General features: G+C 45.2%; 1 protein-coding gene across 9 annotated transcripts in view; it reads left to right on the forward strand.

Moving 5' to 3' along the window:
- Positions 1-3607: 3607 nt before the first annotated feature.
- Positions 3608-14677, forward strand: part of TMEM237 (transmembrane protein 237) — a 28321-nt gene continuing 17251 nt past the window's right edge. For 3 of the 9 annotated variants that reach the window (XR_014004809.1, XR_014004810.1, XM_081181702.1), the window contains exons 1-5: positions 3613-3660; positions 8312-8343; positions 8684-8694; positions 9564-9620; positions 12231-12257. Coding sequence is in view for 7 of the 9 variants with exons in the window: in XM_081181702.1 (XP_081037828.1) it covers positions 3628-3660; positions 8312-8343; positions 8684-8694; positions 9564-9620; positions 12231-12257 (160 nt within the window). In the remaining 2 variants the exon portion in view is untranslated. Of the gene's footprint in view, positions 3661-4143; positions 4229-6635; positions 7590-8311; positions 8344-8683; positions 8695-9563; positions 9621-12230; positions 12258-14677 lie in introns of those variants that run through there. The other 6 variants (XM_081181704.1, XM_081181705.1, XM_081181703.1 and 3 more) reach the window with 6 other exon arrangements.

Here is a 14677-nt window from a genome sequence, read left to right on the forward strand (position 1 = left end):
TATTTCTTTCGAAGAGGAAATTGGTAATGTACATTTAGCCAATTCACAAGTCCTGCAGTCGCTTGGCAGGGGTACCGTTAAACTTGACTCTTTAAACATTACAATAGCGAACTGCATTTACTGCCCGTCAGTGGACAATTTATTATCAGTAAGGTGCTTTGCTCATCAAGGGATAACTGTGCGTTTCTTAAAGTCTATGTGTGAGTTTTTCGAGGGGAACAAACGTCTATTGTATGCCCGGGAATCTGATGGTTTATATAGACTGTATTTTCGAACCTACTCCCAATCGCCTATAAATTGCAGAGCAGCACAGTCAAGCCAGGGGTTGAGGAATGTAAGGCCACATTCTGGGTGTGTCCACGAGGCGCACAGAATTCTGGGACACCTGAATTTTGCTGATGTAATTAAGACAAAGAATATTGTCAATGGCCTCAACTTAAAACCATGCAAATTCTTTATGCAATGTCTATCCTGTTGCAAGAATAAGATTAAGGTTGCACGCAAGGGCAGGTGCTTAGATAGGAAGGTAACTGAGCCATTTGAGCGTGTACATTGTGATTTAGTTGGGCCACTCCCACCATCACTAGGAGGTTCTAAGTACTGGCTTACTCTCATAGACCAGTATAGCAGATATTGTTGGATTTATGCAATAGCTGAGAAGTCCCAAGCATTTGAGAAGTACAAGGTTTTTTGCAACTGGGTAAAAACACACTTTAACAAACCAATTAAGAACCTGTTTTCTGACCGGGGTGGGGAATTTGTTTCTGAGGATTTTGAGAAATTCCTGGAAGCGCAGGGGACTACTCATGAGTTATCTTGCCCCCGAAGTCCCTGGCAAAATGGGCTTGTTGAAGTTGTGCAGCGTGACTTGCAGGCAGGGGTTAAAACTTATCTGCACGATGCTAATCTGCCCAAAGACTTTTGGGCTGAAGCACTCCATGCCTTTTGTTATGTTAGAAATCGCAGTTATCATTCTGGTTTAGATGTCACCCCCTATGAGAAGCTGTTTAAAAAACGCCCTAATCTGAAATACCTACGCATTTGGGGTTCAGATGTAATTATGCATTATCCTGCTAAGCAGAAATTGGGTGAGCGTAGTGTCCAGGGAAAATTAATGGGCTACCAGCAGGGGGCGTACAGAATTTACATACCAGCAACTGGCAAATTTCATATTACCAGAAGCATGATACAAACTGTAAATTGGAATGGAGTTGCTGTTTTCCAAGATACTGATGGTATAAATGATACTGAGGAAGAAGAGGAAGAAGCAGCAGCAGGAGGAGAAAATGGTGATTCTGAATTAATAGAAAAAGACAAAAAGCCTGTTGAATCTGATAATTTGTTTGACTTAAAGTCACAGGCACCTGAGGGGAGGTTAGATTCTCTTGAGTTTTCTGACCGTGAGCTTAGCCTACAGGCACCTCATCAGTCTGACAATGATGATTTACAACCTGAAACTAGTAGTTCACTTAGTCCCATTAAGTCTGAGGAGTCTGACTCTCCTTCCGGACTGAGACGTTCAGATAGAAAGAGGCAGAAACCACAACGTTTTGCAGATGAACATTTTAACACTGTGTATGCCAATAAGGTGGTTTTTGAGCCAAAAAGCTACAGTGATGTTCAGAATTTACCTATGCACCAAGCTGTAAATTGGTATAAAGCTATGAACTCTGAGATAGCTTCTTTAAAAGAGCATAACACTTGGTCTCTTGTACCACAAACCCCAGATATGAGACTTATTGATTCAAAATGAGTTTATAGAGTTAAAATGAATGACAAAAATGAAGTTGTAAGGTACAAGGCAAGAGTAGTTGCTAGGGGCTTTCAACAAATTCCAGGAGATTATGATTTGTGTTATTCACCAAGTGTAAAATATGAAGCAGTTAAGCTTTTGTTAAAAGATGCATCACAATGTGGAAAAGCCCACTATGCAATGTTTCTCTGCTCTTAAGAGAGTGGTAATGTACCTTAAACATACCAAACATTATAGGTTGCAGTTTACAAGAAGCACTTCCAAAGGTTACACATGAAAAACATGTACAAAGTATGCTTTATGTTTTTGTTCCACAATGATGAACCGCAGGGGAAATGTTGAATGGTTTCTTTAAATGTAAAGGTTCATCATTGTTCCACTCCATGTGTATGTCTTTAAGGGGCCAGAGCAAGGGCCAGAGCAAGATAACGAGACCCAGCTTTACAGCTGTGTAACATAGCAGGTGCTGCTGAGTTGTATTTGATTAAGGTGTGCCAGCATCTGGGTAGAGTATATAAGGAGCAGCACCTAGCTCTCCCATTACCCTGGGGGATGGGTTGGTGGTTGGGTCTGTTTGTTGATGTATTTAGTTTAAATGGAGTTTTTGTTTTTCTTATTAAAACCTTCTTTAAGTTATTTTTGAGTCCTTTTTAATGCATGATCTCCCCAGCAAGCTCTCTGCAGCGCTACCATACTGCAAAAAGCCAACAGCAAGAGATAACTAGAGCATGCACCACTCTGGTGAGACAGTCTGCGGGCAAGTAAGGTCTCAGCCTGCGTACCAGGTGGAGCTGGTAGACAGCCGCCCTGGACACAGAATTAACCTGCGCCTCCATGGACAGCTGTGAGTCCAAAATGACTCCCAGGCTGCGCACCTGGTCCTTCAGGGGCACAGTTACCCTATTCAGGACCAGGGAGTCCTCCACACCTGCCCACCCCCTGTCCCCCAAGAACAGTACTTCTGTCTTGTCAGGATTCAACCTCAATCTGTTAGCCACCATCCATCCTCCAACCGCCTCCAGACACTCACACAGGACCTTCACCTCCTTCACTGGGTCTGATTTAAAAGAGAGGTAGAGGTAGTTATCACATTTGTTGTGGCCCTTTGGGCCGCCGGCACCACAGGGGCACACGAAAATGCCTCACTCAGTATGATATGGTTCTGTGTTTTTTATGACTAGCTTTTGTAACCTTCAGGTTAGACAACTATAACGTGTTGTCCATGGGAATGCGATTGGGGGGGGGGGGGAATGTCGTGTACGAGAGCATTGTGTCTCCCAAACCTGGGAAGAAGCATCCTCAGCTTTGGGAAGGTGGCTCCAGGCTTTAACACTTTTAATACTCTAATTTACCAGGAACATTTAGGGGAATAATCTAGTCCATTGACTGCACACCACTGGTTCCCATCATCCCAGTCTGCAGGCCCCAATGGTTGTGAGAGATGGGAATTCAGGGTTGAACTAAATGCTACAGTACTGCATCTTTCAAGTCCCACCAAAGTTTATTTTATTTCAGACCTCCAAGTGTCCCTGTTTTCCAGGGACTGTCCTGGATTTACAGAAGCTGTCCCGGTTTCTGATTTGATCCTGTTTTTCCTTAGGATGTCCCTATTTTCATGGGAGAAACATTGGAGGCTATGGAGTTTTGTGACCCTAGAGCCAAGTAGATAAGTACCAGTAACTATACAACCTGCAGTAGACATCTGGAGGCAGCCCTGTATAGGGAGGTTTTTTTGGTTTTTTAAAAAAAATGTTTTATGATGTTTTTATATATGTGGGAAGCTGCCCAGAGTATCTGGGGCAACCTAGTCAGATGGGTGGGGTATAATAATAATAATAATAATAATAATAATAATAATAATAATAATAAATGGGATGTCTCTATTTCCATGGGAGAAAGGTTGGCAGGTATGTATATAATTTTCCCTCTGATAGAACACCTGGAGAGGCAGGGAAAGGCGGGTGCTTTGGGATGGGTGGGATAATAATACAGTAATGATGATGATGACGATGATGGAATAGGACGTCCCTCTTTCCATGGGAGAAATGTTAGGGGATGTTTATAAAAATTTCCCTCTGCCTGGCGAGGTAGGGAAAGGCGGGCGCTTTGGAATGGATAGGATGAGGATGATGATGGAATAAAATTTGGAGGGTATGTATATATCTGTTTCCTCTGACACGACGCCTGGAGAGGCAGGCAAAGGCGAAGGCTGCTTCGGCGAGGCGAAAAAAGCAGAGCCACATCCCCTCGGGGGGCCGTTTGGGGCCGCGGCGGGCGGAGCTCCCTCTTGCCTCCCTCTTCTCCGCCCGGAAACGGCTCCCTCCTCCTCCTCCTCCGCCATCCCGCCTCTTCCCTCGGCGTCTCCGGCCCAGCGCCTAGGCGACCGGGCGCGGCCCTCAGGGCCTGTCGCTGTTCAGACGCCGCCCCCCCGCCCGCCCGCCCGGCCGGCGCGCCATGGAGGCCTCCTCCCGCCCGGTGAGGGAGACGGACGGGCCTGCGAAGCCCGCCCTGAGGGCCTCTCGCCCGCCTCTCGCTTTGCCTCAGCCTTTTCGCGCTTCTCGCTTAAGCCCCGAATCTGGAGCGAATGGCGGGGAAGCTGCTCCCTTCCCTCTCCCTGGAAAAGCGGGCGAGGAGGAGGGAGAAATCCCGCTTCTCTCTGCAGGAGGATGAAGGGCTGGCTTGCTCTACCTGAAGCATAGCCTTTTCCTCAGGAGGACACAATCTAAATCACTTTACAATCCGAAACCAGTTCCTTGAGGACTAGTCTTTTGACAGCGCTCCGTTGTAGCGGTTTTGGGATCGATCCGTTCTTACTTGTGGTGTTTTGCATTGGTTCCCCGGGGACAGTTGCTCCGGTTGTGTCGTCCAAGCCCACCCCTCCGACCCAGTGGAATAATAGTTTTTATTATTTTTTATTATTTCATGAATAATAGTTATTTTTATTTTGGGAATGGGGAACCTGCAGGTTGAGACTGGGCTCGTGTCATCTTGCTGTGTGGACGTCTGAATGTGATATAAAAGTTCCTTGGAGGGTGTGCTGTCGCTGCGAGGCAGCAGGTGTCTCTGCCTGCCAATATGTTAATACAATACACCCATGCGTGTATTTGATGCTGCGGTTCATGGAATCAGAATTGTAGAAATGCAAAGGGACCTTGGCGGTCATCTAGACCAACCCCCTGCAATGCATGCGTGTGTGCATACAGTGATACCTCTTGATACGAACGCTTCTGGTTGCGCCTGCGTCGGGTTACGAGCTGCGCTAACCTGGAAGTAGTTCCTCCTGGTTGCAAACTTTGCCCCGGGATGCGAGCGGGAATTGCGTGCCAGAGGCGCGCATGCAGTGAGAGTCATGCTTTCGCTAATGGCGCCTCATGTTAAAAACAGTTTCAGGGTAAGAACGGACCTCCGGAACGAATTAAGTTCGTAACCAGAGGTACCACTGTATATGATATGCATGTACAGTCACAGTGGCGTAGCGTGGGGGGTGCAAGGGGGGCAAGCCGCACCGGGCGCAACATCTGGGGGGGGCGCGCTCGCTGCCTCCGGAGTCGCCGAAGAGCCTCGGGCGCAGGCTGTAGCAGAGCCGCATGTCTCGCGGCGCCCGGCTGAAGGCGCCCGGCAGGCAGCGGCTCTCAGCACTCGCCACGGAGGACGCGCCAGGCAGCCCCTCCTCACAGCCCCGCCTCCGCCGCTGCTGCTGCAGCTGCTGGGCCGTTGCATTTTTCTCGCCTCTCTGCCCCCCTCCTCCTCCGGGCAAGCGGCGTCGTTTGGGCAGCAGCGCCAGCGGCAACTCGCAGGTTAGGGGTTAGGGGGGCGCAAATTACGTGCCTTGCCCCGGGTTAGGGGGCGCAAATTACTTGCGTTGCCCCGGGTGCTGACAACTCACGCTACGCCACTGTACAGTCATACCTCAGGTTGAAGTAGCTTCGGGATAAGTATTTTTGGGTTGTGTGCTGTGGTGACCCAAAAGTAACGGATTGTGTTACTTCCGGGTTTCGCTGCATGTGCAGATGGTCAAAATGATGTCATGCGCAGAAGCGGCAAATTGCGACACGTGCGGATGCGGGTTGCGTTCGCTTCTGGATGCGAATGGGGCTCCGAAACAGATCCCGTTTGCATCCAGAGGTACCACTATATATCGTAAGGTTACCAGATGTTTTTCAGTGAATCCAGGGACACTTTTCAACTCAGTGGGGACTGATTTGTAAATCCGGGGACTGTTCCTGGGAAACGGGGATGTCTGGTAACCTTAGTACAGTGGTACCTCGGGTTACATACTCTTCAGGTCACATACGCTTCAGGTTACAGACTCTGCTAACCCAGAAATAGTGCTTCAGGTTAAGAACCTTGCTTCAGAATGAGAACAGAAATCGTGCTCCGGTGGCGCAGTGGCAGCGGGAGGCCCCATTAGCTAAAGTGGTACTTCAGGTTAAGAACAGTTTCAGGTTAAGAACGGACCTCCGGAATGAATTAAGTACTTAACCCGAGGTACCACTGTATATCGTATCCCTAATCTGCTGTTTAAACCAGATTCTTGGAAGACTCACTCAGAGAAGCCCCTTGGGATAGCATGCTTCTTGACAAGTGTCTTTAATGTCGGCTTCCTTGACAAGTGTCTTTAATGTCGGTTTTGTGGTTTTATTTTTTGAGGGACAATTCTCCCCTTCCGTTTTTCTCCCCAGACTTCGTGGTCATAAGTGGGCCAATGATGCTACTCTAGAACGGCTTTGTTTTATTTATTCCTTTGGACACCGCTTTGGTCATTTCTGGTTGTGAAGTGGTTTATAAGTCTAACAGACAGGTTGCGTATATCCAGTTTTTATCCAGTTTTTACCCTCCAAAAAACCCTGTAAAATAGGTTAGGCTGAGAGATCGTGGCTGGCCTAAGGTGACCCAGTGAGCTTCACAGCTGAGTAAGTGATCTGAACTTGTGTCTCCACTCCGAGTCCAGATTCTCGCCAGTGTCCCATACCTTTTGACCTCTTGGAAAATTAAGAGTAATGCCCGGGTGATACACGCTTTTTCTGTTTGCACAGCCACTGTACTTAAAATCATAGTGACAGCCGAGGGAAATTTGTCCGCATTTTCAAAGCACCTCTTCTTCACCCTCATTTATCCTGCAGTTTATCTTACTACATCTTGCAACAACCATATATTATGTTTCCACCCCCCTTTTGTCAGTTGCAGCCCAATCCTATGCATATTTACTCAGAAGGAAATCAATCTATCCAAATAGGTGTACCGAATAATTGAAACCTTAATGCCCACCTCTATCTGTTAAGAGCACTGCACACTGTTATAAATCCATTTAGTAGCCGTGCCAATAGTCTTACTGTAAGCCCCTTTTAGATTCAGTTGCACTTACACTGCTGGAGTAATTTGAGGATCTAGGTGCTTGCTTATAAATCTGCGCTGGTAAATTCTGTGCAGATGAGTCATGTTTTTCGGTTTTCAATACAGAAACTATCATGCCGTTAATTCAGGTCAGAATTAAAGAGCCCTTGGAGCAAAAAAAAAAGAGGCCTAAATCCAGTTCTGCCACTTTTACTCCTACAAATTACGCTGAGATTAGCGTTGCAGAACGTTGCTTTAGAGAGATGGGATCAAGTTGTTAAGTTTGAAATAATAAGATGCTATTTGGCATCACCAACAAAACAACTTTAATGAAATCGTTGTCATGCCCTCAGTCATGTGGGGCAATGGTTCACTTCCAGCTAATCCTGGATGTTGGATTATTTTTAGTACAGTATTAACACAGGTCATTGTTGGTGTAGGAGATTGTTTTGTGTCTGTTGCATGAAATCTCACTTTAAATGACATGGGGAAGAAGCAAGTGGTGAGTTTTATTTTGAGTTGTTATTCTTAGGCTATTTATTGAGATAAAGACATCTGATATTTTTTTAAAAAAAACTTGTTTTTCCTTTGCTTCAGTTAATGTAATAACAGATCTGATTCTTAAGCTGTGTCACTGAGATTATCAGGTATACTGTATACCTGATAATATACTGAACTTCCGTTATAACCTGGTAAAAAATAATAATTTGTATTGTATTTTGAAACATGGTGCATATTTGGATTAGATACGGCATCTAGTACAGAAAGGCAGTGAAAATTATTTTAGGGGGCTAGGTGGGGTATTCTAGTATATTGATACTTATGTCTCTTACTTGGAGTTAAGACCCACCAGAAAGATGTGTTTTGGAGTAAATCTGTTTACGGCTGTGAATTTACTAGTAACATTTGCTCCAGCTTGGAAATTGTGTCTTAACTGCTGTCTCATTTATGTATTTAGTTTTGGCTTCTTCTGTATTTTGTATCGATGATTCTATAAAGTGCCTTGTTGTTTCTTGTGGTAGAAAGACAAGATTGAAATTAATAAACAACAGTAGTAAACTACTAGGCAGTGATTTTAAAAGCGATGATGTATGCTTGCATCTCAGTAAATGTGTGATGGCCTGGCTGTAGCTATCACATATTGCTTCATCGGTTACATTGTGCTGGATATGTGTTAAGAGAGCAGCTGTTTTTAATATAAATATATTTATGTTTTTATTTCAGTGTCCACCGCGGGTTCTCCCCCCAGTGCCAAGGTAAGATTAAATGATTAACTTCTGGGGAAATTGGATCGTAAAAATAAAAACTCTCAAGGAAAGCTAGAAATCCCGCTAGTCCAAAGGCCCATGAGCTTCTTGCTATTTACCGTAAATGTTACAGCCATACCATAGCTGTCAACTTTTCCCTTTTCTTGCAAGGAATCCTATTCGGAATAAGGGAATTCCTTTTAAAAAAGGGAAACGTTGACAGCTATGAGCCATACCTGTTAGGTGGGAGAATTTAAACAGTTTTGGGTTGCCATCTGTTTTGAAGTTAATAGTACTCTTTCTTTTATATTTCCTCCTAACTTCTTTGACAACTTGCTTTGCTGTGAAGTGGAAACCAAGGTGAGTTAATTTATTATTAAACAGCTAGATTATTTGCACAAAACTCTTTATTGTGTAAATGTTCTGTGGTTATAAGTTGGATAGGTTTTGCTTAGACTTTTTTAAAAAAACTTTTGCCTTCTGACATCTGGTTGGAGGGTGCAGAAATCTGTGCTGGAATAATCACAGATGTTGCTATAGTGTTAATGCTGAGTTCAGTGGGACAGTAATTTAATACTGCTGCAGAAATGATAGTAACTGTTGAGTAATTAAAATGGTTGCAGGTTGTTGTTTTTTTAAAGAAAAGAATCTCCTGGAGTAGAACATGGAAAAACAGATAGGATGTTCTAGCCCAAATGATCTTTAGGATGGTTATAAGGTTTACAGCAGGGACGCGGGTGGTGCTGTGGGTTAAACCACAGAGCCTAGGGCTTGCCGATCAGAAGTTTGGCGGTTTGAATCCCTGTGATGGCGTGAGCTCCCGTTGCTCAGTCCCTGCTCCTGCCCACCTAGCAGTTCGAAAGCACATCAAAGTGCAAGTAGATAAATAGGTACTGCTCCAGTGGGAAGGTAAACGGCGTTTCCGTGCGCTGCTCTGGTTCGCCAGAAGTGGCTTAGTCATGCTGGCCACATGACCCGGAAGCTGTACGCTGGCTCCCTCGGCCAATAAAGCGAGATGAGCGCCGCAACCCCAGAGTCGGCCACGACTGGCCCTAACGGTCAGGGGTCCCTTTACCTTTACCTTTAAGGTTTACAGCTAGATAATGCATCTGAACCCCTTTGAATGCCCCAAATGATGTTATACAAATGCTGGATATGACTATTATTGTGCCTTGTCTCAGATATCTAACAAATTATTTGGTGCTTTTGTTTTGTTTTGTTTACTCCAGATGAAATTCCTCTTGGTCGCCAAAAAAAGAAAAAGGCCAAGGGGAAAAGCTCACTAGGTAAGAGGCTGTTTTGATTGAGAACAGTACAGTGGATTTTAGATGAACAGCATATAGACTACTGGCCATTGCAGTGCATACAGTTTCACAGGCAGCATAATTTAAGCATGGCTAGTTAGCTAGGATTATGCTAATCTGAGCTCTGCAAATTTAGTAGGAACTCCCATCTTCATGAATTATCTACCTTGAAGAATCTACTATCTGCTATCCTGGGCTCCTTTGGGTGGAAGGGTGGAGTGTAAATGTAATAGCAAATAAATAAAAACTAATACAGCCAGACACCATTCAATGGATAGAAGCAGCTCCAGGTTTATTAAAACAGTTAAGCAAGTATTATGTGTAAAAGCAACTGAGGGGAGTCATTCCAGAGCAAATCATGGTCTCTGAATGCAGTTACAGATTTAGGTAATGCATCAAGTCAACTATTTGCACAGCCATTGAATTCTTTCTATACTCATTTTTGTGTGTGTGTGTGTGTGTGTGTGTGCTTCACAATTTATTTACAGTTTCCTTTTTGAGCCTTTTTGTACGTATGGAGTGCACATGATACTATCCGAATTATCTTTAAATTAAACCAGTTACTTCCACAGTGAAAACAAACATGTATCTCCTCACAGACAGGTTAATTTTACCAATTGCAACCTAGACTAGCTAAAATAATCTGTCTTGTTCAGAGAGTGTGATTCAGTCTTCAGTCTTGGTTAAACAATGGACTTTGGCTCGGTTCACAAGTAATGCTCAACCTGAACAAGCAAGCATGCTGGCGCATATTTAGAAAATTGTTTGTGTTTTGCTCTTCCCACATTCCTGCTGTGCTACCAGGATTTAAACTATGATTTGGCTTATCGTTGTACGTAAACCCAGGATTGTGGTTTGTTTTGTTCTGAATCAAAACAAACCATGAGCTTTTCTATACAGTGGTACCTCGGGTTACAGACGCTTCAGGTTACAGACGCTTCAGGTTACAGACTCCGCTAATCCAGAAATAGTACCTCGGGTTAAGAACTTTACTTCAGGATGAGAAAAGAAATCGGGCGGCGCGGCAGCAGCAGGAGGCCCCATTAGCTAAAGTGGTGCTTCAGGTTAAGAACAGTTTCAGGTTAAGAACGGACCTCCAGAACAAATTAAGTTCTTAACCCGAGGTACCACTGAATATGCATCAGCACACTTGTATGTTCATGCTAAGGCATAGTTTGGCTTGGTGTTCCGTGCAAACCAGGCCTTGGTGTTCTTGACAGAAAATTCCAGCATCATGTAACCTGCTGAGCAAGCTAGAATCGCCCAGCTGGAAGCAGTCAGGTCTTGGGGACTTACAGGCCTTTTATACCAAGGATAATATGAATATAGGGTAAAGAGTGCTATATCCAGATCTGTTCTCCTAGATCTCACCAGTTCTGGCTGTTACACTTCCAGCTGAGGGCTTGTGAGGTACAGTAAACGAAGGTCTGGAAACGATGCCTTATGAGGAACGGCTAAGGGAGCTGGGCATGTTTAGCCTGGAGGAGAGGAGGTTAAGGGGCGATATGATAGCCATGTTCAAATATATAAAAGGATGTGACGTAGAGGAGGGAGAAAGGTTGTTTTCTGCTGCTCCAGAGAAGCGGACACGGAGCAATGGATCCAAACTACAAGAAAGAAGATTCCACCTAAACATTAGGAAGAACTTCCTGACAGTAAGAGCTGTTTGACAGTGGAATTTGCTGCCAAGGCGTGTGGTGGAGTCTCCTTCTTTGGAGGTCTTTAAGCAGAGGCTTGACATCCATATGTCAGGAGTGCTCTGATGGTGTTTCCTGCTTGGCAGGGGGTTGGACTCGATGGCCCTTGTGGTCTCTTCCAACTCTATGATTCTATGAGTACCTCTTGTGTGGCTGTGTACTACAGTGGCAAAGGTAAAGGGACCCCTGACCACTAGGTCCAGTCGTGACCGACTCTGGGGTTGCGGCACTCATCTTGCTTTACTGGCCAAGGGAGCTGGTGTACAGCTTCCGGGTCATGTGGCCAGCATGACTAAGCTACTTCTGGCGAACCAGAGCAGCACACGGAAACGCCTTTTACCTTCCCGCTGGAGCGGTAACGGTTTATCTACTTGTACTTTGACGTGCTTTTGAACTGCTAGGTTGGCAGGAGCAGGGACTAAGCAACGGGAGCTCACCCCGTTGTGGGGATTTGAACCGCCGACCTTCTGATTGACAAGTCCTAGGCTCTGTGGTTTAACCCACAGCGCCACCTGCGTCCACTACGGTGGTACCTCAGGTTAAGTACTTAATTCATTCCGGAGGTCTGTTCTTAACCTGAAACTGTTCTTAACCTGAAGCACCACTTTAGCTAATGGGGCCTCCCGCTGCCACCGCGCCGCTGGAACACAATTTCTGTTCTCATCCTGAAGCAAAGTTCTTAACCCGAGGTACTATTTCTGGGTTAGCGGAGCCTGTAACCTGAAGCGTATGTAACCCGAGGTAGCACTGTACTTGGAATCTGTCTAATATCTACTGACCTAGATTGCCTGTAATCTTCTAATTTTTGTGTAGAACAGTATATCCTGGCAGAGTCGTGAAATAACTGAGATCTCCCCCCCCCCGCCCCCACTTTCTCTTATTTTTGTCCTTTCAGAGCATCTCGGTCACTTGGAACTAGACAGTGAGTCATACTGCGTCTGCTTTTGAGTCTTTTTTTCTCACCCATTGTTCATATGTTGAACAATAAGACTAATACTTTTGAAAATATTCCTTTTTAATTGCCGTATTGTGCTGTTTTTGAAATTCATTATAGAAACTAATCTAGTGTAGTGTAGCCGAAGAGCAAAAGTTACCGTATTTTTTGCACCATAACACTCACTTTTTTCCTCCTAGAAAGTAAGGGGAAATGTCTGTGCGTGTTATGGAGGGAATGCCTACGGGTGGCGGGGGGGATCTGCTGCAGTCGTGAGCAGAGGATCCATGGTTCCCCTTCCTTCCCTCCTCCGTGGCTCGCTTTGAAACAGCAAAGCGGGAGAAGAGCCGCTGAGTGGGGAGGAGAGAGGGACAGAGAGCCTGCTTGCTTTAAAGGAGCAAAACGGGAGAGGAGAGGAGCCTTCTCCTCTTATACCCCTCTTCTGCATTATTAGCAGCATCCTTCTCCACACACCCCACGCGTGCTCCTTGTCCCTTGAGTGCTTTTCCTTCCCTCCCCACTTAAAACGTGGTTACAAAGCACGGATCCACATGGATCCTCAGGATTTTTGCACTGGGTCACCCCAAATTCACCATCACATCACATAGCATGTCCATGGCTACATCTTGCACCAAAAAAATCACGCACCCACTGTTGCCTGGGGCTGCAGTGGTGCAAAAATGTGGTTACAAAGCATGGATCCACATGGATCCTCATGATTTTTGCATTGGGCTACTCCAAACTCACTGTCAGATCACATGTCTGTGTCCAAAGCATGAACCACAAAAATCATACATCCACTGTTTCGTTTAGAATATTTTTTTTTCTTGTTTTCCTCCTCTAAAAACTATGAGCGTGTTATGGTCGGGTGCGTGTTATAGAGTGAAAAATACGGGTAGATGTCTTTGTGATCTGTGTTCATAAGCACTGTTAAACTCAGCAGGACTCTTCTGAGTAGAAATACAAAGAGCTGGACAGCAATTTGACAGATTATATGGAGCGTTACGATATTCCAAACATACAAATTACTTTACTCGGACCAGAGCTAAATGCTGATTTAAAATTTATTCACATTATTATTATTATTTAAATTTGTATACCATCCTTCGTCTAAAGATCCCAGGGCAGTTCACAACAGAAAAATACAAAATGTGAATGCACATTACGTTTGTAAAATAACCTCTTCATAGTGGCTTCGTGGACTTTCCATCAAACGTGCTTCCGACTGGCTTCATTTGTAAATTGGTACATAATTATTTTCCCTCTCAAGAATATAATCAAGCATTACGCTGCAAATGGTTGGCAGGGAAAATGCTATGCTCTTTCCTTCTTCCTCCACCCTGTGCTGCAATGTATCCTCTCCAAAGGGCACTTTTGCAATGGAGAAAGATCCATTGGGCTATTATAGGTAGCTGCACTGCAATATAGAGTTATTCCCCCCTTGGTTTGGGGTGAAAATCTTGCCTGCGAAAACTATTTTCCTCTGCCGGTCTCACAAATCTCGTTGTTAGGATTTCAACTCGGGCAGCTCTAGTAGGAGTCACACACCACAGTTGCAATGCACCCTGTCACTTCCTTAAACCCATTCACAAGACATCAATTGCTTCAGTCCCCCTTACAAGCTCTAATGCAGGGTTTCCCAAATGTGGATCTCCAACTGTTTTTGGACTACAACTCCCGCCATCCCTAGCTAGCAGGACCAGTGGTCAGTGATGATGGGAACTGTTAAAGTTTGTGGGTCGTAAATCCTTTGACCCACCGAGTCTGCTGCAACGGCCCTACAATAGATTTGATTTATTGCTACTCTGACAAACTCCAATGGCGCCCACACGCTTCCACTCGCGCGCTGCCACTCTTCTCAGTTGCCGGATAATAGCAGAGTTCACACGCAGTGTAAAATGGCTTGTCTGTGTTGACATGGTGTCTTCAATAACTCAGCTCGACACCAGTGCTTCTATTCTAACACGCTTTATTTAGAAGCATAACAAACAGAAAAGAAAAAGCCTACAGAATCTAGCTGCATGCTTGCAGCTTTCTGTCTCTAACAAGAATGAAACTACCTTGCTCACATTCTCAGACAGACTGCTCTCCAGAAAAAGCTCAGCCCCCGCAGAGCACAGATCAAAGGAAAATGCCCAGGTCCCGTGGGCAATGCACCCAGTGTGGTGTAGTGGTTAAGAGCGGTAGTCACGTAATTTGGGGAACTGGGTTCGTGTCCCTGCTCCTCCACATGCAGCTGCTGGGTGACCTTGGGCCAGTCACACTTCTCTGAAGTCTCTCAGCCCCACTCACCTCACAGAGTGTTTGTTGTGGGGGAGGAAGGGAAAGGAGAATGTTAGCCGCTTTGAGACTCCTTAAAGGGAGTGAAAGGCGGGATATCAAATCCAAACTCTTCTTCTTCTTCAGTG

Source organism: Podarcis bocagei (genome assembly GCF_964188305.1).
Source record: "Podarcis bocagei genome assembly, chromosome: 1".
NCBI classification, from domain to species: domain Eukaryota; kingdom Metazoa; phylum Chordata; class Lepidosauria; order Squamata; family Lacertidae; genus Podarcis; species Podarcis bocagei.